The 25,308-nt window shown below is 51.2% G+C and overlaps 2 protein-coding genes across 3 annotated transcripts; both read left to right on the plus strand.

The window, feature by feature from the left end:
* Positions 1–884: 884 nt before the first annotated feature.
* PTCRA (pre T cell antigen receptor alpha) lies at positions 885–6,677 on the plus strand (the record flags this gene model as incomplete). The annotated part of the gene is made up of 5 exons (XM_082637763.1): positions 885–942; positions 3,534–3,566; positions 4,388–4,708; positions 5,536–5,580; positions 6,187–6,677. The coding sequence occupies 5 exons, from the start codon at positions 885–887 to the stop codon at positions 6,675–6,677; spliced, it is 948 nt and encodes a 315-aa protein (XP_082493889.1).
* Positions 6,678–9,837: 3,160 nt separating this feature from the next.
* On the plus strand, positions 9,838–18,493 carry CNPY3 (canopy FGF signaling regulator 3). Of its 2 annotated transcripts, none has more exons than XM_082637622.1 (6): positions 9,838–10,280; positions 14,200–14,323; positions 15,140–15,236; positions 17,002–17,124; positions 17,360–17,477; positions 17,802–18,493. In XM_082637622.1, the coding sequence occupies exons 1-6, from the start codon at positions 10,025–10,027 to the stop codon at positions 18,023–18,025; spliced, it is 942 nt and encodes a 313-aa protein (XP_082493748.1). In that variant the 5' UTR covers positions 9,838–10,024; the 3' UTR covers positions 18,026–18,493. The 2 variants fall into 2 exon arrangements, with proteins under 2 accessions (XP_082493748.1, XP_082493749.1); XM_082637623.1 differs by having other exon boundaries at positions 9,841–10,199.
* The last annotated feature ends 6,815 nt before the right edge of the window (positions 18,494–25,308 follow it).

Raw genomic sequence — 25,308 nt, forward strand, 5'->3', positions numbered from 1 at the left:
CCACTCTTCATCGCGGTGCGCGGGCCTCTCACTGTCGCGGCCTCTCCTGTTGCGGAGTACAGGCTCCAGACGCGCAGGCTCAGTAGTTGTGGCTCACGGGCCCAGTTGCTCCGCGGCATGTGGGATCTTCCCAGACCAGGGCTCGAACCCATGTCCCCTGCACTGGCAGGCAAACTCTCAACCAGTGCGCCACCAGGGAAGCCCTAAAAAGTTTATTTTTAAGAAGAGGTTTGATATGACGGGGCAGGGAGTATGTGGGACATCTCTGAAATTTCTCCTCACTTTTGCTATAAACCTGAAATGGTGCTAAAAAATAAATTCTATTTAAAAGGGTTGTAACTACATGGAAATAAGTTTATTGGGCTTTTTGGCTATAGTAAGGCCAGCCATCAGAAAGCAGTTCAAGCCCTGGCTCTGCCACCTGCCAGCTGTGTGGCCTTGGGAAGGTCACTCAATCTCTCTGAGCCTCAGTTGCCCCACCTGTGAAATGGAACTCACAGTTGTTGGCTGGATGGAGTGAAATGCTGTATGTTAAGCCCCTAACCTACTGTCAAGTGCTCTGGATCCTGTAGATGGCAGGGGCAGTGACTTGGAAAAGGCTTTGCACACTGTGAAGTGCTCTTCAGATGGGAGGGGGTGTGGCATCTGACTCCTGGCGTGGTAGTGGCACTCTGAGTTCCCTGAACCCGTGAGAGAGTGAGAGAAGGCTGGGTTTGGGGGCCAGGGTGAAGGTGGGAGGGGCCCCTCACCTGGGGAAACGGCTCCGTGGTGGAGCAGCTGAGATGCAGCTGGGCCTGTGGCCTGCGAGGCAGTCCTGTGGCCGCCTCCTCCCCCAGCCCACAGCCCAGGTCTGCAGTTGGGTCCTGCCTCCTCTCAGGTGGGCCATGCCTGGGACATGGCTGCTGCTTCTCCTGGCCCTCGGGTGTCCAGCCCTGCCTACAGGTGAGCGCCCTCCCTGCATCCCTCTCTGTGCCCCATTAGTCTGCCCAAGCCTACTCCCTCACTCTGGGCGTCCCTAGGTGTGGGAGGGATGCAGGCAGGCAGGACAGAGGTACCTGGATCCCCTTGGGAGGATCTCACCAGAAGCCCATCATCCCCTTCCCCATTGTATACTACCTCCCAACTACCTTGCTCTGGGGCCCCCAATTCCTGCTCCCCTGGAGTCCACAGTGTTGGGAGGAAGGGTACTCACCTCTCAGAGCAAGCTGGACAGGTGTGTATGATGTGGGGGGTAGCCTGTCTGTGTTGTGTTATATGGGGTGATGGTGAGGTCCCACCCTCCTTACTGTCCAGTCTCCTACCCTCAGGGCTCAGGGTGTCTCACGTTCACCCTCTGCTCCCCCTAAAAATGGGCTCTCAGAAGTCTCAAGGCCTCAGTGACTTCCCAGTGTATTGACCCCCAACCCCGATCCCAGTCCTCCAAAGATCAAGGCTGGAGACAAAGGAGTCAAATTCTGAGAATTCCAGCTTCATCTAGAAGCTTGTGCATGTTTGCATGTGTGTGGTGGGGATAGGTCCTTGACTTTGAGTTGGGGCATCTCCTTGTTCTAAAGCTGGCCCCCAGTATGTCACCAGCTCGCCCTCGCTAGGGAGATAAACCACACCCATGTGGATTGGGGAGAGCCCATGTCAGGAGGCCTGAGCTCTGGGAAAGAAGCACCTAGGGTGAGGAGGAGCAATCCTGGGAGGTTTCATGGAGGAGGTAGATGCTGAACTCAGCTAGGGGAGTGTGTCTCTCTGTACAGCTGAAAAGACTCAGGAGGTTGATGGTCCTGGAGCTCATTGCCAGCCTTCTATCCTCCCTTTGTTTGTGATGCCTTATCAATATTAGTATTGATGATACTTATCTGCCAAGGTATTTTATATTCATGATTTTTATTCTTCACAGCAATTTTACTGGGCTGGTGTTATTAACCCCATTATATCACTGGGACAATTAAGACTCTAAATTAAGTGGACAAGTCAAGAGTCAAATCAACTCTTTCTGAGGCCATGTCCCAGGCTTGGTCCACTGTGTCATGTAGCAAATCTTAGTCATCCTTCCAAGTGGGGTAGTCTGTGGGATTTGGAGTCACAGAGGTCTGAATTCAAATCCTGAGCGGGCTACTTACCATACTTCTGCTTCTAGGTCAGTTATTCGACCTTCAAGAAATCTTTTGTGAGGGAATTCCCTGGCAGGCCAGTGGTTAGGATTCCTCTGCAGGGGGCACAGTTTCGATCCCTGGTTGGGAAACTAAGATCCCACATGCCACGTGATGCAGCCAAAAAAAAGAAATGTTTTGTGAGCACCCCCCCACCTCTAAGTCCCCACGAGATTCTATGGCCTCCCTTCCCAGCACCCTGGAGCATTTCTTTAGCCTGGCTGCACCTAACTCATGGTGTGAATTTGTTTGTAGGTTTTTGTTTTTTTTTTTTTGATTGATTGATTGATTTTATTTATTTTTGGCTGCGTTGGATCTTCGTTGCGGTATGCAGGCTTTTCATTAGGGTGGCTTCTCTTGTTGCAGAGCACGGGCTCTAGGCACGCGGGCTTCAGTAGTTGTGGCACGCGGGCCCAGTAGTTGTGGCTCGCGGGCTCTAGAGCACAGGATCAGTAGTTGTGGTGCACGGGCTTAGTTGCTCCGCGGCATGTGGGATCTTCCCAGACCAGGGCTCAAACCTGTGTCCCCGGCATTGGCAGGCGGGTTCTTAACCACTGTGCCACCAGGGAAGTCCCTTGTTTGTAGGTTTTAACCTTTGAGATTTTATTTATATGAAAAGATATCCAACTGTTCTTTTTTTTTTTTTGGCCGCACCAAGTGGCTTGTGGTATCTTAGTTCCCCTACCAGGAAGTGAACCCAAGCCATGTCAGTGAAAGCACTGAGTCCTAACCACTAGCCCGCCAGGGAATTCCCGATGTCCAACTATTCAAAAATAAGATTTTGTTATATATTAAATGAGTCATCTTTACCAAAAAGAATAAGTTTTTGGAAAATCAGGACTATTCTGAAAAATATAGGACAAATGTTTGCAGTACCCACATGACTTATTTTTGTTTTTTTTAATTATAAAATATACAGACGTACACTTTATTTTATTTATTTATTTATTTGGCTGTGTCGGGTCTTAGTTGAGGCACTCAGGATCTCCGTTGTGGCATGCGGGATCTTTAGTTGCCGCATGTGAACTCTTAGTTGCGACATGTGGGATCTAGTTCCCTGACCAGGGATCAAATCCGGGCCCCCTGCATTGGGAGCGCAGACTCTTAGCTACTGGACCACCAGGGAAGTCCCCGGACATACACTTTAAATGGGTGAGTTGTATGGTACGTGAATTATATCTAAACAAAGCTGTTAAAAAATACTACAAACTTACAGAATAGAACGGGGAATAATACAGCAAACAACCATGCATACTCCACTCAGATTAGCAAATAGTTAAAATGTTGCCATATTTGAATCAAATATTATTTAAAAGAAACAAAAAGTTACAGATACCTTTGAGGCCCCTTTTGATCTCATTCCAGATTCTATTTCCTCCCCTTCCTCCTCAGAGGTAACCACTCTCCTGAGGCTGGCACAACAAGGTACTATAAATGTTTGTTTGCACCTGCTGTCTTTCTCATGGGACTGAGATCATTGAGAGCAGGGACAATACTTTAATTAATGTTGTATCCCCAGTGCCTGGCACAGAGAGATTCACATATGATAGATAGGTGACAGAAGGATGGAAGGATGGATGGATGAATGGAAGGAAGGAAAGATGGATAAATGGATGGATGGATCGATGGATGGATAGACATATAGATGGAAAGTAGAAACAAGAGATGTGGAGAAGATGGATGATGGAAGAAAGGATGGATGAGGGACTTCCCTGGTGGCGCAGTGGTTAAGAATCCACCTGCCAATGCAGGGGACACAGGTTCGAGCCCTGGTCCGGGAAGATCCCACATGCCGTGGAACAACTAAGTCCGTGTGCCACAGCTACTGATCCTGTGCTCTAGAGCCCACGAGCCACAACTACTGAGCCCGCGTGCCACAACTACTGCAGCCCGCATGCCTAGAGCCTGTGCTCCGCAACAAAGAGTAGCCCCTGCTCACCGCAACTAGAGAAAGCCCGTGCGTAGCAACAAAGACCCAACGCAGACAAAAATAAATAAATAAATTAATTAATTTTTAAAAAAAGAAAGGATGGATGAATAGATGGGAGAATGAAAGGATGGAGGGAAGGAAGGTGGTTAGATAGGTAAATGCAAGGAGAGAGGGATGGATGAGTGGATAGAAGGATAGACTGATGGTTGGTGGAAGGATAGATGGAAGGAGAGAAATCCAGAGGGGAGGATATGAGATGCTGACCTGGGAGGGCATGGACAGACCTAGCCCCCTACAAGTGCGTGCTCTCTTGCAGGTGTGGGTAGCACACCCTTCCCCTCTCTGGCCCCACCAATCACACTGCTGGTGGATGGGAAGCAGCAGACTCTGGTGGTTTGCCTGGTCCTCGACGTTGCACCCCCTGGCCTTGAGAGTCCCATCTGGTTCTCAGCTGGGAATGGCAGCTCACTGGATGCCTTCACCTATGGCCCTTCCCCAGCAGCTGATGGCACCTGGACTAGCTTGGCTCAGCTTTCCCTGCCTTCTGAGGACCTGGTAGCCTGGGAGACCTTGGTCTGTCACACTGGACCTGGAACTGGGGACCACAGCCAGAGCACACGGCCTCTACAGCTGTCAGGTGGGGACAGAGCCCGGGCCCCTGTGGTTGCTCCCTGCCCCTTTCATACACCCTGAAACCAGGATATGGTGGCAGGAAGGGCAGAATCCAGGCCATGGGGGCGTGAAGGGCATCTAAGTGCCAACCATAGCAGGGTGGTTTCAGGGCCCTGAGTTCTGGGATTTAAAACAGTGATATCTCATTCAAATCCAGGCTCTGATGCATGACTTCCAAGAGGTAATAATGTCTCCTCCCTCCTAGGTTAATATCTTTCTATGTATACCCAGGGTTAATATCTATATCTATATCACCCTAAATATGACACCCTATTAGAATCAAACAATAATTAAATATTAAGTTGCTCTCACTTACTTATTGTTTATTCTGTGCCAGCCACTGTTGTAAACACTTTACACTTATGAAGTAGGTCATATTATTCTCCTCATTTTATAGGCACAGAAAGGTTAAGTAACATGTCCAAAGCCAGCTATTATTATTATTGACCAGATGACTTACTTTCTCTTTTTGAATTATGTTTGTTTTCTCATCCTCCAAATAGGAATGTTTGTTGAATAAACGTACTGCCTTCCAAAGAAGGCTGCTAAGAAAATTGATTCCTTGTCTAAAAGTGCTGAGGTATCTCTAGGGGCAGGAGGACAGCCAGGAGAGAGGGAGATCTGGGCCCCTCAGAGGACTTGCTGCAGATGGGCTCAGGATTCCCACTACTGGTTCATTTGTCCACTTATCCAGTGCTCCAAGAAGAGCTGCCCTGAGCAGGGCCAGGGCATAGCACTGGGGTGGAGGGCACAGCCACCCCAATGACTTACTCCTTTCTCCTTGACTGGCAGGAGAGTCTTCCTCAGCCAGGACCTGCCTCTGGGAGCCTCTCAGGGGTGAGTACCGGGAACCAGGACCTCAGTCCCTGTTGGGCTCTGGGCCTGATGGGTCCCCTCAAGAGGCTGCCTTGCTGGGTTGGGGCACTGGCTAGCCTGGGCCTCTGTCTACCCCTGGGTCAGGTGGGGATAGATCCTCTGACCCCAGCATAATTCCTGGACGCCAGTTGAGAAGCACAGGTGAGAGCTAGCAGAAGGGTCCTTGAAGCTCTCCTTGGGCAGCTCAGAGGGATGGTCTCAGCATCCGAGCCTTGGGAGACTCTTGGGAGTCTAGGGAGCCTCGGAAGACAGAGCGGAGGAAAGTCCCACCCCCCGCTGGATGCAGTCATGAGCCAGGTTCTACTTCCCTACCAAACAGATAAGTCTGAGCTGGTGTCTCTTCTCTGCAACCAAATGCTAATTCCTGCCTGGCTTGCATCCCCTTGGTTGCTGGGGAATAAAATTAAATGAAGGCTAGGAAGGTGTGTGTTATTATCACCAGTCAGAGCTGAGGTTAGACACCAGGAAGGACGTCCCCTGGATTCCCTCTCCTCTGGTGAACCTTCTCGGGAGCGTGGCGCTGAGCGCCAGCCTCCAGGCCGCTCACCGGTTCCTTCTCTCCTGCAGGGACCCGGGGCCAGGCGCTGCGGCTCGGGGCGCTGCGGCTGCTGCTCTTCAAGCTGCTGCTGTTGGATGTGCTTCTGACCTGCAGCCGCTTCCGCGCCCCGCCCGCCGCGCGGAGGGACCCGGCCCGGGCGCCTCGCCCTGGGGACCCCGGGCTCCCGGCGGCCCCGCGGGCGGACCACCTTCTCCTCCCGCAGCCTCCGCCACCGGAAGGATCGCCCGCAAACCCCACCGACTGGATTCGCCGCAATGATGGGTGGACCACAGGCCGAGGGCTCAGCCTCTCCACCCCGCCGGCGCTGCAGCCCCGGGACGGCCGCTGGGTTCACACCCGCCCTCCGGGTCGGGATCCCAGGAGCCCTGTCTGGGAGGAGGGCCCGCTGGTGCTCAGGGCGTGGCGCTCGGGACCCGCCCTCAGTATTCCTGCCTCCAGCCTTAGAGCATTTCTCTGCGATCTGCCTCCTCCAGTTGACCCGAGCTTCCCCGGGGGCTAGGCTCCGTCTCCCGCTTCAGACTGACGGCTTTCTGAGGGAAAAGGCTTTGTCTCTCCCATCAGATTGGAAGCCCCTTGAGGGTGGTGATTGACCCAGACACTGGGACATTTGAGGTGCTGATAACTGAGAACAATTAAAGGAGAACTTATATGACACAAGCAAATGAAAATGTCTGCTCTGGGAGGAGGGAATTTGGCAGATTTACAGGAGACAGAAATCTGGGAAGGCTTCCTGAGGGTGAGAGCCTGGAAACTGCAGAGTGGGGCTGGGGGTTGGGGTGGATGTGGTCCCAACTCTGTCTCCTTTCCTCATCACCAGGCATGGGGCAAGGCCCCCTCTCTGTCTCCTCACCCTCGCCCTGACCTCTCTGAGAGGTCAGGGTGAGGAGCCCAGGAACCCAGGAAGATGGGGCGCTGGGCCTGATGTGAAGTCTTGTACAGACTTGACAGAAAAGAATAGGACCAGGGGCTTCCCTGGTGGCACAGTGGTTGGGAGTCCTCCTGCCGATGCAGGGGACACGGGTTTGTGCCCCAGTCCGGGAAGATCCCACATGCCGCGGAGCGGCTGGGCCCGTGAGCCATGGCCGCTGAGCCTGCACGTCCGTAGCCTGTGCTCCAGAACGGAAGAGGCCACAACAGTGAGAGGCCCGCGTACCGCAAAAAAAAAAAAAAAAAAAAAAAAAAAAAGAATAGGGCCAGGATTCCAGAGTAATAGGATCATAACCACTGCCAAGAGCACAGATAGTAATTCCAAACTTATACATTATTAATCAATTAAGGGTCATTATTCATTTGACAAATATTCACTGAGCTTCAACTCTGAGCCAGGCACTAACGAGGTTTTAGTTTCGTTTTGTTTTGTTTCCTAAAGAGGGTTCTTGCACTGATAGAATATGAGGCTCCCACAATGGGGTGTAACCTGTGTGTCTTCTGTTAGTCCAGCTCTTGCAGGAAACCCTGCCTTTTCCAGAGTTTCCTCTCCAGTAATCACCCCAAGAATCTCTGGGTGCATTCATGTGAATCCAGATGTCCCCTGGGGCAGTGCAGGACAGTTCCCTGGATCAGTGGCCCTACTTCAGTCTTCCTTCCTCCAACGTGGCGGTGAGGAACTGTACTCTAACACTCCCCACACACATGGCGTCAGTGACTCCCAGCTTGCCAGAGCCCCTTTGCCCTTTTAGCTACTCTTCCACGAAAACCCTCACCTCTCCTCCACTGTTCATCTCTCACCAGCCTGTAAGGAGATTCTCCCAGCTCTTTTTTGGATCCTTCAAGGAGGGAGAGGGCAACAACTTCTGGGGAATCAACCTGTCCACCATCCCCACAGAGCTGGCTCCTTCCCTAACACACAGAATGAGGGAGGGGTAGGCTGGGTGGGGGTGGGGGCGTATCCAGCCATAATCTCAAAGTTTCTCCAGCCATTGTCCCTTCCCAGCTCTCAGCCCAGATGTTGAGCCCAGGGCTCCTGCCAAACTAAGCTGTGCCTCAGTAAATGTCCTCTCAGAGGCCCTTTTGTTTATTCTGGAAGCAGGCTTCCCTTAGCTTCAGTGCTCCTACCCATCTTGCCCCCCTTCCCCCAATCCTGCCCTGCCCCAGACTCTGAATCCCCACTGTGGTGGCTTAATGTTATTTCCCAAGAGGGTTCCTGGCCAGACTCTTGAGCCTCCTCAAGTCTTTTGAAGCCTAGAGAGCATGGAGGACCTCAGGACAATGTCCTGTCCCTCTACACTGTAGTATGAATTCTACATACCACAGCTCCTGCCTAACCAAAGTGCCTTGTCACCCACACAACTGTTTTGAGCAAGAAACTAAGATCAGGGGCTTCCCTGGTGGCACAGTGGTTAAGAATCCGCCTGCCAATGCAGGGGACACGGGTTCGAGCCCTGGTCCAGGAAGATCCCACATGCCTGGAAGCAACTAAGCCCGTGTGCCACAACTACTGAGCCTGTGCTCTAGAGCCCGCGAGCCACAACTACTGAAGCCCGCTCGCCGAGAGCCTGTGCTCTGCAACAAGAGAAGCCACCGCAATGAGAAGCCCATGCACCACAAAAAAGAGTAGCCCCTGCTCGCAGCAACTAGAGAAAGCCCACACATAGCCAAAAATAAATAATTAAATAAATAAAATTTTTTTAAAAAGAAACTAAGATCAGGAAATGACAAGTCAATGGACTGAGCATCAGTCCTCTAAAGTCTTTATAAAATAGCATAAATATCCAACCTCTAGGAAGGAAACACAGATTTATGGACAAAAATGGAATTTGCAGACAACCTCCCAGAGAGGCCAGCCTTGGTCTGTGCGTGTCCATAGAACACTGAGCTCAGGGGCAGCCTGAAGCAGCCCCAAAGACCCAGAGAGTCCTCCTCTTGATGACACAGCACAAGGGGGTTTCACTCAGCAACTCCTTGTGCTAGGCACCCTGTTGCTGGGGAGATGGAAGGGAAATCAATCATTCATTAGCCAAGTCCCTGCCTTGTGGGAGCTCAGAATCCAAAGAAATAAACAATAGGCCAGAAAAGGGAGCCAGATTACACACTAAAAAGAAAATTATTGCATGAACTTTTTACAATCTGCTCAATAAGCTTTAATTCTATTAACCCCTTTGAGTGTCACAGGAACAGGCAAGTCTTGAACAGCAGCTAGGAGGATCACTTTGTCATCATACAGATAAAAGCTGAGGCTCAGAGAGGAAATTATTTGTTCTAGTTCTCACTGGGACAAATCTAGGGTTACTGGGCCCTAAGAAAGCTGATTGAAGGCTGGGGACTCTTTGAATCGTCCAGGTCTCATCCACGGCGCCTACTAGAGTGACTGGCAATTAGAACAATAACAACAGCAGCAATAATAATAATAAAATTTAAAAACTGGTTCTCAGTAAGTACTAGCTTCATAATGACCCCAGGGGAGAAGCGACGTGCAAGGAGGTGGCGAAGGCAGTGAAGACTGTCTTTCCCATACCTTTCAGGACCAGGGCGCTGCTTCCTCTCCCCTAGCCCTGATCCTCCAGCCCCTCCCAGAGCCTCCGTTATGCGATGGGAAAAGATGTTGCCATAGGTCACTGAGGGCACCATCCACTCTCTCATTGGCCGAGGACGAAAAAAGATCGTCCTCCCTTTCGCTAGAAGGCAAACCCCGAAAAGCCCATTGGCTGATTAGTCCGCGGGCCTCGGTCGGCTCTGGGGGCCGGACGAGGCGGCCTGAAGCGGGAGCAGGCGAGGGCGGGGGGCTCCCCGTTGGCCTGGTTACGCTGAGGCACGTGTGCAGTCCCGGAAGCGGCTCCGGGAAGCTGCCTAGCTCGCGCAGCCGGAGGAAGCGCAGCCGGGTCCGCTCGGGTCGGGTCCGGCTGGGCCATGGAGCTATTACCTGAGCCCGCGTCCCCGCCCCGGCCCGGGCCCAGGCCCCGCTGTCTTCTGCTTCTCCCCTTGCTATTGCTGCTGCTGCTACTCCTGGCGGCCCCGGAGCTGGGCCCGAGGCAGGCGCGAGCAGAGGAGACCGACTGGGTTCGACTGCCCAGCAAATGCGAAGGTGAGGGGGCGGGGCTTGCGGAGAAGCGTCGGGGGATCGAAGGTCCTGGGCTCTCCAGCGGGTCTCCACTCCCTGACCCTGGTATGTGCCTGGCCCTGTACTGGACGTTGGGGACACAGGGGCGGGCGAGAGTTCAGGTCTCAGTGCACTTGGAGCTCAGAAATCGGTGAAAACAAGCACTTATAATCGGGGTAGTAGATGCCGTGATAAGGGAGGCACAGAACTTTGGGGGCTGGGTGAGGAACATCTAAATCTAGCCCAGAGATGGGGGGAAAGGCTACGTCCAGGAAGCCCTGAATGATTAGGAGTTAGCCGGGTGAAGAGAAGCGAAGCCACAGATGGAGAGGCCTACAAGCAAAGGACAAGTTTGAGGAACTGAAAAGATCCATATGACTGGTCTTGGGGGAAGAAGAGCTTGAGACGCTCCCTTTGTGCCCTCACCGCAACCTACTTTGTGTCACTGGAAGTCTCCCCCACTAGCTGTGAGCTCCTTGAGGGCAGCGACCTTGACTCAGATAGCTATTCACACAGTGCCTAGTAGGCAGCCAGTAGTTGTATTTGGAATAAGTATGAGTGAAGGGGGGTGGGGGTGCTGTGGGTGTGTGGAGGGGGGAGGAGGGTCTGAGCCCGAAGGGGTCACTTTAGGAGAAGAAGAGAGCTTGGGGGAACTTCCTGAGGGAGGAAGATTTTAGGAATATGGGAAAAGAGTAAATCCCAAAGGCCTCCCAAGGTGTGGCACTGGAGAGAGAGAGAAGGAGAGGGCGTGGGAAAGAGAGAAAAGAGCGCCAGCACACAAACCAGCGATTCAGGACTGCGAAGGGCCTACCTTTTTTTCCCTCCCCTCCATTTCTGTTTCCTCCTCAGGCCTTTACACCCACTCCTTCCTTTTCCCCTCCCTAACCCCAGCCCCCCACGAAAGTTGGCTATAAATCTGTTGCATCCTAATACAAAGCGTACAGTCGGCCAGAGGTTCCCCAAGCACTGGGAAGTGGGGGTAGTTTGGAAGGCGTAATCTTTTTGTTTGAGAGATTAAAGGTGAGATGCTTCAGAGATGAGCTGACCTCACTGGTCGGCCTCCCAATGTGGATTCTAGCCTCTACTTTCTCCCTCACTGCCTTGAATAGACAGTCAGAGGGTTATGATGCCTTCCTTTCACTCTTCTTTTAGTCATAGCCAACATCTTTTGGGGGTTTCTGTTCCCCTTCTCATTTCCTATCTTATTCTAATACCAAAGAGCCCTTACTGTTTCTCTTATTATTCTCATAGCCTAAGAAGCTCACATTTCTTTTCCTAAGACTCAAAATAGCACAGAGCTGGCAAAGATCTTTAGATCATTCTAGTCCAACCTGATTTTGTAGGTAATTAATAAAAATAATTTTAAAGGGATTTTCAGTCATAGGATGGCTTGGCAAACTCCAACCCTTTGGCTTCTCTTAATCATGTATATTTACTTTTACTTACCACTGTGACATCTTTGATACTAAATGCTGACTATCTGGCCAACAAATCCTGCCTCCTGGCTCAGTAGCCTGAGTGGAAGAGGCCTTGGCACAGAGGAAGGAGAACCTGCCCAGAAAAAAGTGGGTGGATGTCCATGAGGATCTGGGGTCTGTGCCATGGGTCTCCTCCAAGTCTGGCTCTGGGTGTGACCCCCAGACGGGGTCTTGAAGAGGTAAGGTTTGGAAGAGTTGGGCAGCAAGGTTGTGGTTGATGGGTATAAGAGAGATGAGTTGATGGGTTCCAACCTCCGGGGCCTGGCATACTGCATGTTGAGGGTGTGGAAGAGGGGGGCACAGGAGCCATAAAAATGATGAGCTTGCACACAGTACAGGACAGAAGAGAGGAGGGAGCCCAGATCGTCCTGGATGGAGAGCCAGGGAGGTGAGACACCCTCAATTCATTGCAGACTCTGAGGTCACTGGCTTACATTTTGGAATTTTCATGTGTTCCAAGTTCTCCAAGCCATCTATTAATGCACATGGTATAAAATTTCACCAAACAAGCCTGCAGGGGATTTATTTGTTTCAGTAGTAAGTTGGTTTCCTCCCCAACTCTGCTGTTGGTCTTATAACAACGCTGATGGCATTTAGCCTGCAGACCATGTTCCACTCGGAGACATCAGAAGCTGCTCGAGCACCAGCACAGTCTCTGTGAGCAATATTTATCAAGTATCCAACACATACAAAGTCCAAGACTAGAGGAATAAAGAAAAAAATCCAGTACATTATCCTCATTTTGAGTGCCCTTGTAGTCGAATCAGAGAGGCACATGAGATGACGGAGGCCCTTAGTGAGAGCATGGATCCTACAGAGTCTCAGAATGAAATCAAGAGCAGGTGGGATTCATCCAGAAGGGCTTCCTGGGGGAGGAGGTTTTTAAGGTGAGGTTAGGAGAATGGACAGACAACCCCTGAAGGGGGACATCATGCACCTTCCTGAAGCCCCAGGCACTGCCCACTTTCAGTGCTAGCACTCCTTATGCAATGGTAATTATTTGTTTACACTTCTCTCTTCTCCATTAGACTGAGTATCTGGAAGGGAGGGACCTTGTTTCTGTCTGTGTATCCCCAGGCAGTGCCTGACACACAGGATTTGCTTAATAACTGTTCGAGGAAGCGTAAGAGGAAATGTGAAAATAAATGAACAAAAACAGTAGAAACAGGCCTGTGGGGGGAATGGAGCAAATTAACTTGGTAGGAATAGAGTGCTCGTGTTGGAACAACATATGAAATCAAGAAATAAAACAGCCATGAAAGACACTTTGGGGGGCTTCCCTGGTGGCACAGTGGTTAAGAACCCACCTGCCAATGCAGGGGACACGGGTTTGAGCCCTGGTCCAGGAAGATCCCACATGCCATGGAGCAACTAAACCTGTGCACCGCAACTACTGAGCCTGTGCTCTAGAGCCTGCGAGCCACGACTGCTGAGCCCGCATGCCACAACTACTGAAGCCCATGAGCCTAGAGCCCGTGCTCTGCAACAAGAGAAGCCGCCGCAGTGAGAAGCCCGCGCACCGCGACGAAGAGTAGCCCCCGCCCACCGCAACTAGAGAAAGCCCGTGTGAAGCAAAGAAGACCCAACACAGACAAAAATAAATTAATTAATTTAAAAAAATTTTTAATAAAAGATTTTAAGGGGCTTCCCTGGTGGTGCAGTGGTTGAGAGTCCGCCTGCCGATGCAGGGGACACGGGTTCGTGCCCCGGTCCGGGAAGATCCCACGTGCCGCGGAGCGGCTGGTCCCGCGGGCCATGGCCGCTGAGCCCGCGCTCCGCAATGGGAGAGGCCACAGCAGTGAGAGGCCCGCGTACCGCAAAAAGAAAAAAAAAAAAGATTTTAAAAAGACATTTGGAGAGCAACTGGGGAAATTTGAATGTGGACTGAGTATTAGATGATATTGGAATTGTTGCTAATCTTCCGAGTATGGTGATTTTTATGGTTAGGTAGGAGAAGGTCCTTGTTCTCAAGAGATGCGTGATGACTTGTTTAGGAGTGATGTAAGTCTACTTACTTTCAGAATGATTTAGCAAAAACAATGTGTATATTGTTGATATCTATTATTATCACATTGCTTCATATTATATATTGGGGAGAGAGTGATAAATCACTAACGACTGTTTTTTTGTTTTTACTAACAACTGTTGACTGTGAGTGGAAGGTATATAGTTACTCATTGTACTCTTTCAGCATTTCAGCTTTTCTATATGTTTGAAAATTTTTTAAGTAAAATAAATGATTGTGGGGGTGGGGAGCAGGAAGGAGCTGGGAGAAATGAAGCCAGTAGGAATAAGGGCCAAGAGTGGACAGGGGACAGTGGATCTTGGAGCCCGCTTTCACCTACTGAGCTCCATTTGGTGGTCTGGTGCTAACTCCTTTCTGTGCTCCAAGCATTGACTCAACCCAGTCTGGGAGAGGCGTCCACTTGGGTCTGTTTTGCTGGGAGCCAGCTCCCGTCAAAGGCTCAGATGCACTCAGTAGGCTGTGCTGTGTCTCCTTCCCCCAGTGTGTAAATACGTCGCAGTGGAGCTGAAGTCAGCCTTTGAGGAAACTGGCAAGACCAAGGAAGTGATTGACATGGGCTATGGCATCCTGGACCGGAAGACCTCAGGAGTCAAATACACCAAGTCGTAAGTGAAGTGGTAGGGAGGGGGGCACTGGCCTGGTCTGCTTTTTCCTCGAGGCATCAGCAGCTTGAAGTTCCCTTCTCCCTTCTGGCTAGGCAGACCCACCAAAGGGAGGCAGCTCTGAGACCTAAGTTTGCCCACTGGTTCTATCCCCAACTAATTGTGTGGCCTTCATAAATCCCTGAATGCTTCTGGGCTTCACATTCCTCATCTGTAAAAGCAAGACTGTTGGACCTTATCAGTGATTCCCAGGCTCTTGGATTTTACGGATTAATTTTTTTAAATATAGGATTACTGGGGAATTCCCTGGCGGTCCAGTAGTTAGGACTGGGAGCTTTCACTGCCATGGCCTGGGTTCAATCCCTGGTCAGGAAACTAAGATCCTGCAACCCTCACAGCGTGGCCTAAGGAAAAAAAAAAAGATTACCAACTTTTAACTTTGCCAGGTATAAATATTAAAAACAAACCAAAAAACACTTCCATCAGCTATGATCATCCTTTCAAAATGAAGTGATATCCTAACATCAAACTTTACTACATTTTGCTTTATTTTTTAAAAATACACTGAATCATTTAGCTTTATTAAAACAAAACAAAACAAAACAAAACTTCCTTCCCCTAGAGCTGTTAAAAGTGTGTCTCTCTGGTCTGTGTTCCGGCATTTCAGAGCCCCCCCCCAGATGACCTCTCTTCCTTCCAGCTCTGCCTTCCCGCTGGTGAGATGTGCAGGTGTTGGGGAGGCAGGGCTGGAGGGACAGACCACTAATCCACCGGGGTGAGGAGGGGCACTCAGGCCCTCTCGTGCTGCTGTCTTGGCAGGGACTTACGGTTAATCGAAGTCACTGAGACCATTTGCAAGCGGCTCCTGGACTACAGTCTACACAAGGAGAGGACTGGCAGCAACCGATTTGCCAAGGTTGGGTTTGTGCTGGCCCTTCATCCCCACCGGGGCCAGGCTGCATGTTTAAGTGTGTCTGCTGGTCTGGGTGCCACTGGAAGATCGTGCCCTGGGAGCATCCCTCCTCGGTCTCTCCCCATTCTTCATCCGTTGCTGTTGGCACCCCTCCCCTCCTGAGCAGCCTGACTTTTCAGTGGCAGTGGGCACATCCCTGATGGTCTGGGCCTGCCCACTGGGGTCTTGCCTCAGCCCCAGATAGAAATGCTCCCGGGTGGCAGCCCCCTCGGAGGCCTAAGCACTTGCACAGAGAGAACTCAGGCTGTGCCGAATTGTGAGGGTTTAGAGGAGATGTCAGAAGACTCTTGGGGGGCGGTGACTGCCACGTCCCTCCTCTGGGCCCACAGGGCCCCTACCTGGACCTCCATCATGGTGCCTTTGTGACATTTATTGTGCTTACTGTGTACACGAATGCTTCTCTCCCTGGAGAATGAGCTTTCTTGCAACAAGGCCCATGTTTCTTTGCCTCTGCATCTTCCATGTTTGGTAGGAGAGTTGTCTCCCACATTTCTCCACCTAAGTACCCTTATAGCAAAGGAGATCCATCAGAAACCCCTGGGAAACCTAGATGAATAGTATCAAACCGCAGAAGTCTTAGGTTTTATCTTTAGAATCGGTGTTAATGTTGTACTTGGTAATAAATCCATGTTTAATGTAAAAATGTTTAACATTATTTTCCATAGCAAAAAAATTAGAACCAACCTAACCATTCACCAGTGGTTAAATAAATCAGTGTGGCCGTTCAGTAGGCCATCTTGCAAAGTGTAAAATGAAGAATGAGATAGCTTTTTATGAACTGAACTAAGATCATCTCCAAAGTATATTATTAAGTGAGAAAGGCAAGGTGCCGAATGGTGTGTATGATACATACTGCTGCTTGTGTAAAAAGTGGGGGTGGAAGAGAGGATATATTTGTGTGTATATTTGCTTCTAGTCACGTGCATGATCGCTGGAAAGACAGAGGAGAAATAGATAGTGTGTTGTCTCCGTGGAGAAGAATATTTTTTACGCAACCGAGAGTCCTCCCTGCTTCGCTTGTGCCTCTTCCCCTCAAGGAAAGACACAAGCCATAGGAAGAACCGAAGCAGGGAGTGGGCCTGGATATGGGGGAGGCCACAGTGAGGGGAAGGAGCCAAGACCAACTTATTTCCTGGAAAAGGAGTATTTGTCCAAAGGGCCTGAGGGCAACAGCAGACTTTTTTGGTTTGGGGGTTTTTTAATAAATTTATTTATTTTTATCTGTGTTGGGTCTTCGTTGATGCATATGGGCTTTCTCTAGTTGCAGCGAGCGGGGGCTACTCTTCATTGCGGTGTGCCGGTTTCTCATTGCGGTGGCTTCTCTTGTTGTGGAGCACGGGCTCTAGAGCACAGGCTCAGTAGTTGTGGCACATGGGCTTAGTTGCTCCATGGCATGTGGGATCTTCCCAGACCAGGGCTTGAACCCGTGTCCCCTGCATTGGCAGGCAGATTCCCAACCACTGCGCCACCAGGGAAGCCCCAGCAGACCTTTTGGAAAGGAGGAGTGTGGGGAGGCAGGACAGGGCGTGTGTGTGGAGGGGTTGTGGGATGCAGGCCTCAAAGAGGGGAGGGGAAGGTCAGGACAAGTGTGAGAAGCTACAGGGGGTCTTGACTTCCAGCTGGGTCCTTGGGCCTCCAGCTCCACCGGGAGAGGAGGAGGCAGGGAGAGGAAGGGTCTCTGCCTCTCATGTCCGGTCGCCTCTTCCAGGGCATGTCGGAGACCTTTGAGACGCTACACAACCTGGTGCACAAAGGGGTCAAGGTGGTGATGGACATCCCCTACGAGCTGTGGAACGAGACCTCTGCGGAGGTGGCTGACCTCAAGAAGCAGGTACGGACCCCTCGGCCCTCAGAGGCCAGCTGTGCCCCACAGAGCTGGGTGGTGGGGGGTCCTCGGCTGAGGAAGGCCACCAGGAGCCGGGGGACCGTGGTCAAGTCGTTTCACCCCTCTGGCTGCAGCCTCCTCGGGAATCAGCCACCAGCCTGGTGGGCGGCGGGGCTCGGCTGGGCTCCTCGGGGAGAAGTCGGCGCCAGGCTTTGCCAACGCGAGGCATTGTGGTTAACAGTGTGACGTGCTGGTGGAGGAGTTTGAGGAGGTGATCGAGGACTGGTACAGGAACCACCAGGAAGAGGACCTGACTCAGTTCCTCTGCGCCAATCACGTGCTGAAGGGCAAGGATACCAGTGAGTCTGAGGGCATGTCGGCCCTCGATCGTGTTGTTTGCCTCCCCCTCAGGGGACGTGGGTAGGGGGAGGACGGAAAAGAAATAAGAAGTGGGGGCATCGTAGCATCTGTCCTCAGGGAGCTGGATGGGACAGGGTGGGGTCAAGGCCTGACATGCCCGGTGCAGAGTAACGTGCGGATGCCTCAGATGCCCCAAAACGGGCCTGGGGCCACAGCGAGGCACAGCTGGGACCCGTTCCAGTCGCCGCCCCCAGTGGCTCCGCAGCCAGTTCTCCTCACCCAGCAAAGCAGTCTGTTGACGGTGTCTCTCCTCCTTGCCCCAGGCTGCCTGGCAGAGCGGTGGTCTGGCAAGAAGGGGGACACAGCCGCCCTGGGGGGGAAGAAATCCAAGAAGAAGAGCGGCAGGGCCAAGGCCTCGGGTGGCGGCAGCGGTGGCAGCAAACAGAGGAAGGAGCTGGGTGGCCTCGAGGGAGACCCCAGCCCCGAGGAGGACGAGGGCATCCAGAAGGCTTCCCCCCTCACCCGCGGCCCCCCCGAGGAGCTCTGAGCCTAACTCAGCGCTCCTGCTGACCCAGAGCCCTGACCTGGGAGCTGAAGGATCTGGGCCCTGCCTCTGGCAGACAGAGCGGCACCGGGCTTCAGCTGTGCCTGCCTGGGCTGCGCCTCTTCTGCCACAGACGGACTCCAGCCCTGGAAGAACTCAGATCAGCTGCAGGCAGCCCAGGCTGGCCTTTTCCCTCTGCCCAGCGTTCCTCTCCTGACCCAGACTTCAGGTGGGCTCTGCGCTCTCAGGACTGCCCAGGACTCCAGTGTGAACTCGGGCAGGCAGGTGTTGAGCTGGGCCCCGGGACTGGGGCTCCAGAGCCCCGCACGCCCTCGCTCCTCCGGCACTGACACCGGGAAGCAAGACTGAGGCCCCAGCTCCTCCTCTCTGCACCCACCCCTCCTGTGGACACCTTGCACTCTGCCTGGCCCTGCCCAGGGCTCACAGAGTAAAAACCTTTCGGCCTTTTTCCGTTGGATTTCTGAGTCCTTTTCAGCCCCTCAGAGGGGCCTGGAGCCCCCTGTGGCTCTTCCCTGCCCCTCACCTTCCAGCCTTGGGGGCTGAGGATGGGAGGCTGTTCCCATCCTCCCATTACTGAGGCCGAACCTGCTGACTGTGGGGAAAGCAAGTGCAGGGAGGGCCCGGGGGGGCTGGGGCGAGGGGTGAGCCTTGGGTATGCGGTGGGGCCAGGCACAGTGCTCCGGTGCTGCCCCTCAGCTGCTCTTGGTCTCCCCGAGCCCCCCAGGCCGGGAGGGGCCTCACTCGTGCCCTGGCACCTGGCTGCCCTCATTCCTTCCCTCCCTCCCGCCTCTCCTCTCCCCGCCACCAAGGCCTTCCCGTTGGTTGTGTAAGGTGTACGCCAGTGACCCCACCAGCTCCCGCCCCTCGTCTCTACCTCCGCCTGGCCCTGCCTGTTGGTCTTGAACCTTGTTCCCTGATGACCACACCTGACCACTCCATGCTTCCCAGCTGTTGTGCCCGGAGCCCGCAGGGGAGGGAGGACACGCCAGTCCCCCCAAAACAGCTGGTTGCACCATGTTCTCTGGGAGTAGGGGAGAAACAGGAAGGCTGGCCTCTGGGGAGAAGGGATGGGAGGCTCCGGCACCTCCCTGTCTGTCCTGAAGGCAGAGATCTGTGGTGGGTCAGAAGCATTAGTGGTGACAGCTGCGAGTAGTCAGTGCTTTAACCCTGCAGTGCACTCGGGTGGGTGCTGTTAGCCCCATTTTGTAGAAGAGGGAACTGAGGCTCAAGTCACAGGACACGCTCGAAGTCCTGTTGACAGTGGCACAGCTGCACGCGGACCCTGGCTTTGAGACCCCAGCCCACTGTATTCCCGCAGCCCCAGGGCCCCTCTCCCAACACCTGGCATCGGCCATGTGATTCGCATTGAACTGGTTTGGTTTCTTGCCCGTAACCCATGCCCACCAACAAGTCTCTTTTAGAAGGAAAATAGGACGCAACCCCTGCTTCTAGAAAGGAGAGATGGGTGGAAGTTCCCGCCAGCGCTGCGCCCACACCACATCCCCTGAGCACCCGCACCCAGTCTCCCTCACACTCCAGGCTGGGCCCAGCAGGTAGGAGGGGTCACTGCTGAGGTGCCCCAGAAGGATTTTCCCAGCTTCTGGCAAAAAGGCTCTGGGGTCCCCCCAACTGGGGCTCAGCCCCTCCCCCCCTCCCCAGGGCTGGGAACACCAAGGCCATAGAGAGTGGAGCAAATTGGAAGCTGCTTCTCTGGCCCATGAGGCTTAGAACAGGCCCTTGGAGGATGATACTTTTTAGTCTAGCGCCCCCCTCCCCATCTCCAGCACTGATACTGGCGCCTGTTGAAGGGGCTATGGGCAGAGATTCCAGCCTAGACCGTGGTCCCATCCTGGACTCTGGTCTGAGCATAGGAGGTGACTGCGGGGGTCCGGGATTGGAACCCAGGGCTGGGGAACCATTTGCAGGCCCCTGGACTGTCTAGGATTTGGTGGACAGTCTCTGACCACCCCTATCCTGTCACTAACCCACAGCACTTCAATACTTGGCTTAGGTCTGTCCCCAGAGCTTCACTGTCCTTAGAATAGGATGAGACAAAGACCTATCCCCTTACTGGGGTGTTGGCCCAGGAGCCCAATCCCAGGCCTAGGCCCAGACCAGAGGGAGGGCAGCGCTGTGACTGCTTTGCTCTTTGACCTGTGGCTGCTGCAGGATGAGTGCCCTCACTTGCCCCCCATTCCCCACAAGGCCAGGCATGTTGCACACTCACTAGCTCTCCACGCACCCACCCCAGCAGGCAGCTTCGCCCTGGCCCAGCCTAGAAAAGAAAGAAGGCAGGATCTGGCTTCCCAGGTTTTTCTTTTCCTCTCCCCACCACACACACAAGCCTTTCTGAACTGGAGTACTGCCTCCCACTTTCCCATAAGGTGAGGGGTCTGGCTGAGCTAGAGTGAACCTGATTTCAGTCCCTTTGTTAGAAACCCAATTAGAACGGGGTCTCCTACCCTCACCTGGACATGAGAGTCACTTGGATGCTTGTTAAACATACACATGGGCCCCCCTCAGACTTGCTGGGTTGGGGATCTAGGAGTCTGTGTGAGTCCTAAGATGAGGCCAGCTGGAACCCACTCCACCAGGAGAAATTCGGGTGTTGTGCTAAGAGGGGCCAAGACCTCAATGAAGCCACACTGGAAGGAAGTCTTGTCCTCAGAAACATGAATTATCAGAACCCCAGAGGGGATCTGTCTCTCTTTTGGAGACTTTCATCATCCAGAACCACAAAGGCTGATGGACAAACCACAAGGCCAGTTTGTTCCAGTTCAATGACAGTCAAGTCTCAGGGGTTGGGGTTCAGTAGCCTCAGAAGTGGCTGCATCGGGGCCTCTGTGTATTCATTTTAAGGAACAGCTCCTAGGAGGCAGGCTCCTCTCTTTATTTCCAAGTTCCTGGGTGGTATTTTCATGCAACATCTTTTCACAGGTTGGAAAGTGGTGCTTTTCACACCTTTGACTCCCATCTGTCAGAAAGTTGTTTTAATAAAAGTTTTGTTAGAATAAGACACTTGACTGCCAGAATTCCTGCCAGAAAATGATAATAAGTATACAAGCCCATGAGGTTTGCAGTTTGAATGGAAGCCCTTTAAATAAGGACACCTTGTGCAGTTCACAACTTGTCCACATGTGCACAGCAGCCCTAAATCACTTTAGTTCACAGGTATGAACAAAATTCTTCATATCTTTGATCTTGAAAGAAAAACACATTTTTCCGTGACAGGTGCATGGTCCATGCCTAACTGGTTTGTGGAAGGACTCTGTGTACTAATCCTAGCAGCAGGGCCAGCTGAATCCCTCTTGAACATCCACTGATGGCCTGGTTTGCACTATTAAGAAACTTCACTGGAGTAATAATAGTAGCCACTGTTTTTTGAGTGCATATTACTATGCGGCAAGCACAGCTCTACATGCTTTAGTTAACTCATTTAATACAGCTGTGATCCACACAAGGCCATGGATTTTTAAACACGTTATCGAAGTAAAATACACATACAGAAAAGTACACATAAGTGTAAGCTCAATGAATTTTTACAAGCTGAACACCAAAGTCACCAGCATGCAGATTGTGAAACATTACCATCACTCCAGAAACATCCCACACACACCCTACAAAAAGAACAGGGATTTTTGTCTACTTTGTTCACTGCTATATTCCCAGTGCTTAGTACAGCGGTGTCTGGCACAGAGTAGCTGCTTCCCCCCCCCACCGCCGGCCATACCACAGGGCTTGTGGGATCTTAGTTCCCAGACCAGGGATTGAACCCGGGCCCTCGGCAGTGAAAGCTCAGAGTCCTAACCCCTGGAATGCCAGGGAATTCCAAGAGTAGCTGCTTAATATCTGTTGAATGAACGGAGCACAGAAAGGTTACATAACTTGCCCAGGTCACACATTTAGGAAGTGGCCCAGCCAGGTTTTGAACCCAGATGGAATGGCTTCAGTGCCCCGGGGCATAGCCTCCATGCCATAGAATCTTGCAGCCATAGCTGGTTGGCTCATCCACCATCCTCCCCTTAGACATGGCTCTCTCTTCTAGAAAGCAGACCAGCTGCTGTCCACTAGTCTATTTATGTCCTCAGAGTTTAAGGTTGGACATGCAGTTAGGAGTGAATTAACCTTCAAGTTTTTCTCCCCTTTCAAAGTTTACAGTTGTGTATAGCTTAAAGGCAGCTTGACCTTTAACGTTGCCCTCAAGAGCTGGCTTCTCTTTACAGTTTCTTTAAGAGGAATCCGATTTTACTCATTCTTTCTTTAAAAGTGTACTCTCCATCTATCAAGTTTATACAGGCCAACAGAGCTTAAACTTCTGCTAAAATGGGTGTGATTCTCTACAGGAGATGTAGCTGCACATTGAGACCTGAGAAGTGGGCCAACCCCATCACCAACTCCAGGGGTGGCAACATCTCCTACCATCATTACTTTTCTAAAATAGAAAAGGTTCTCTGTCCGAAAAACAAAACAAAACAAGACACTCAAAAAGCCAGGTGTGGGAATTCCCTGGCGGTCCAGTGGTTAAGACTCCGCACTTCCACCACAGTGGATGCGGGTTCCATCCCTGGTCCAGGAACTAAGATCCCACATGCCATGCAGCCAAAAATGTAAAAAAAAAAAAAAAAAGAAAGTAATGTAGCCACCATTAATTAGTGTTATAACCCACCAATATAGGGACCAATTTTATACTCATTTGATGGGGCTTTATTAAAGCAGAGTGAGTCATATCGTATATTGAAAAGGCTAAAAAAGGATCCATTGTAATAAATCTGCTAGCAGAGTTCATGTGGGTGGGTGGCATCCCAATGGTCAATCTGGACAGATAATCAGCAGAGAAGAGTTTTTTCCAGCGGCTTGGACTAGAGTTTGGAAATTGGCAGCCCTCCTCTGAGCAATGTATTTCTACCTGTTCTGAATCAAAACAAAACCAGCCAGAATGTCTTCCATTTGTAGTTACTGTATATACATAATTCATAATTCTAAGATTTTAATGTGCCCTCAAATAGGTATAGCCTTGGAGTTTGTCCAGTTGCAGCCACGTTCCCAACCTAAAATCTCTTTGCAAACATATTATACATTTGGGGATGAAGAATTTAGTCTTTTCAGCCTGTTGCAAATAATAAGCATTGCATTTAAAAAATATCACCTGTTCTTATTTTCAGCTAAGTCAAACTGTAAATTGATTTATATTCTGCGACCTTCTCTTCCATGGCCCAGGGTTATCTAAATTTGGGTTTGGGTTATCTAAAATTCACATAGAGTAACCAAGTAAAACAAAAGGCGGTTTTGATATATTTCATTGGGTAGAAGACATGGACAAACAATTTAGCAATGAAGGACTGCAATTACTTGGTACATTTTGGTGGTAATTAAAGAAGATTACAACAATTAAATACAATTTTCTACCCAATGCAATATCAGTGAATACTATCTTCACGTAGAGAAGGTTGAAACAAACATTTGTTTTGCGTGACAACATCAATTACTAGAAAACTTTCATTTGGAAAATAATTTCCTCACAACCATCCACATGTTCACTCTTCGGAAAAATTGTGGGAGCATCTTAAATGTTCAGAGCTTGGGGAGTGAGTAAACAAGGTGCAGCACATCCTCTCAGTGTAGCCAAAAAATGCTTAAGGCCAAGTAATTTATGGTCAAGAGAAGAAAATATGCTTTTGATAGTTAAAAGCAAAAAAAAAAAAAAAAGAAAGAAAAATGGTCCATGCAATTCCATGTGTACTGTGATCTCGACGTTTTTTTTTAAATGCCTCTGGATGAGAAAGAAATCAAATAATTACTAACTTCAGGACAAAAATCTTGTCTTTGAAATGATAAGTACGTTTAGAAGCTATTCACAACCTATATATTTTTTTAAAAAATCAAGTTTACCATCAGCATTCATATTAGTTTAAAAAATCATATTATAAACTCCCCAGTACAGTGTCTTTCTAAGCCTGTAGCCAAAGACCTGTCTGTAGGGTCAGTGTGAGCACAGACTCCACTGCTTGGGCATGGGCAGGTTGAGGTCGTCTGTGTGCTAAAAATAGAAAGGTAAGAATGATTACATATCTTTGGGATTCCTCCAGCTCCCGGATTCTATAGATGGTAAAAGGGGGAGGGGATGGGGAGGCTCCTTTGTTCTAAATTCCATACCTCTGCTTTTTCTGAAGCCAGAAGAACAAAGACAGGTGGGGAAGGTTGTTCTTGCTGTCTTGGGCTTCCCTGGGTGGCATCATTTTCCTGAATCCACCTCAGTCCAGGGTCTTGTCCCAGGAAGAGACCTTCTGCTTTGGGGAGGAAGGATGGATGTACAGTAACCAAACTAAACGACCAATTTATGAAGTGACAGTGAGCAATACGATAGCAAGAGCACCAAGCACTCCCAGCCCTGACCCTGGACTTCGCACTCTGTGGGCACCTCCATGGAAGGCAGTTGGTCATTGGAAGGGCGCTTGGTTGGAGAGGAGTTGGAACCAGACTTCACCTTAGGCAGCTCAAAAAAAAGCTTGATGCCTCACCTACAGGACAGAGGAACACCTGCCCCCAGGTGGGTGGAATGATTCCTTGGGCCAGAACTGCTCCTGGACTTGAATGGCCAAGCCAGCATTTACCCAGATACTCCCCATTCCTTCCTTCCCTGGCTGACCAGGCCCTCCTTCAGCTGGACAGGTTTTTTTTTTTTAAGATTTATTTATTTTATTGTCGGCTTCCGGTCTTAGTTGCAGCACGTGGGATCTTTGTTGAGGCATGCGGGGTCTTTCATTGTGGCGTGTGGGCTTCTCTCTGGTTGTGGCGTGCGGGTTTTCTCTTCTCTAGTTGTGGCGTGAGGGTTCCAGAACGTGTGGGCTCTGTAGTTTGCAGCAAGCGGCCTCTAGTTGAGGCCCGCGAGCTCAGTAGTTGTGGGCTTAGTTGCCCGCAGCATGTGGGATCTTATTTCCCTGACCAGGGATCGAACCCGCATCCCCTGAATTGTAAGGGGGATTCTTTACCACTGGGCCACCAGGGAAGTCCCTGGACAGTCTTTCTTTAGGTACTCGAATACCTTTTTTTTCCCTGCTAGGGAGGGTCCAGCCCTGGGCGCCCATCTCTGTGGACCTAAAGTTTCTTTCCAGCTTGGGGCGGGGGTAGAGCGGGCACTCTCACTTCTCCCCTTTCTCCTGGCCCTTCCTGGGCCCTCCTGCGACCTGGGTTAAGTGGGCAGGGGTCTGGGAGGGTCCCTTCCCGCCGAGGGATCGGCCAGAGGGCCGGATCTTCAGGCGGGCGAG

Source organism: Mesoplodon mirus (assembly GCF_964341445.2).
Source record: "Mesoplodon mirus genome assembly, chromosome: 12".
NCBI classification, from domain to species: domain Eukaryota; kingdom Metazoa; phylum Chordata; class Mammalia; order Artiodactyla; family Ziphiidae; genus Mesoplodon; species Mesoplodon mirus.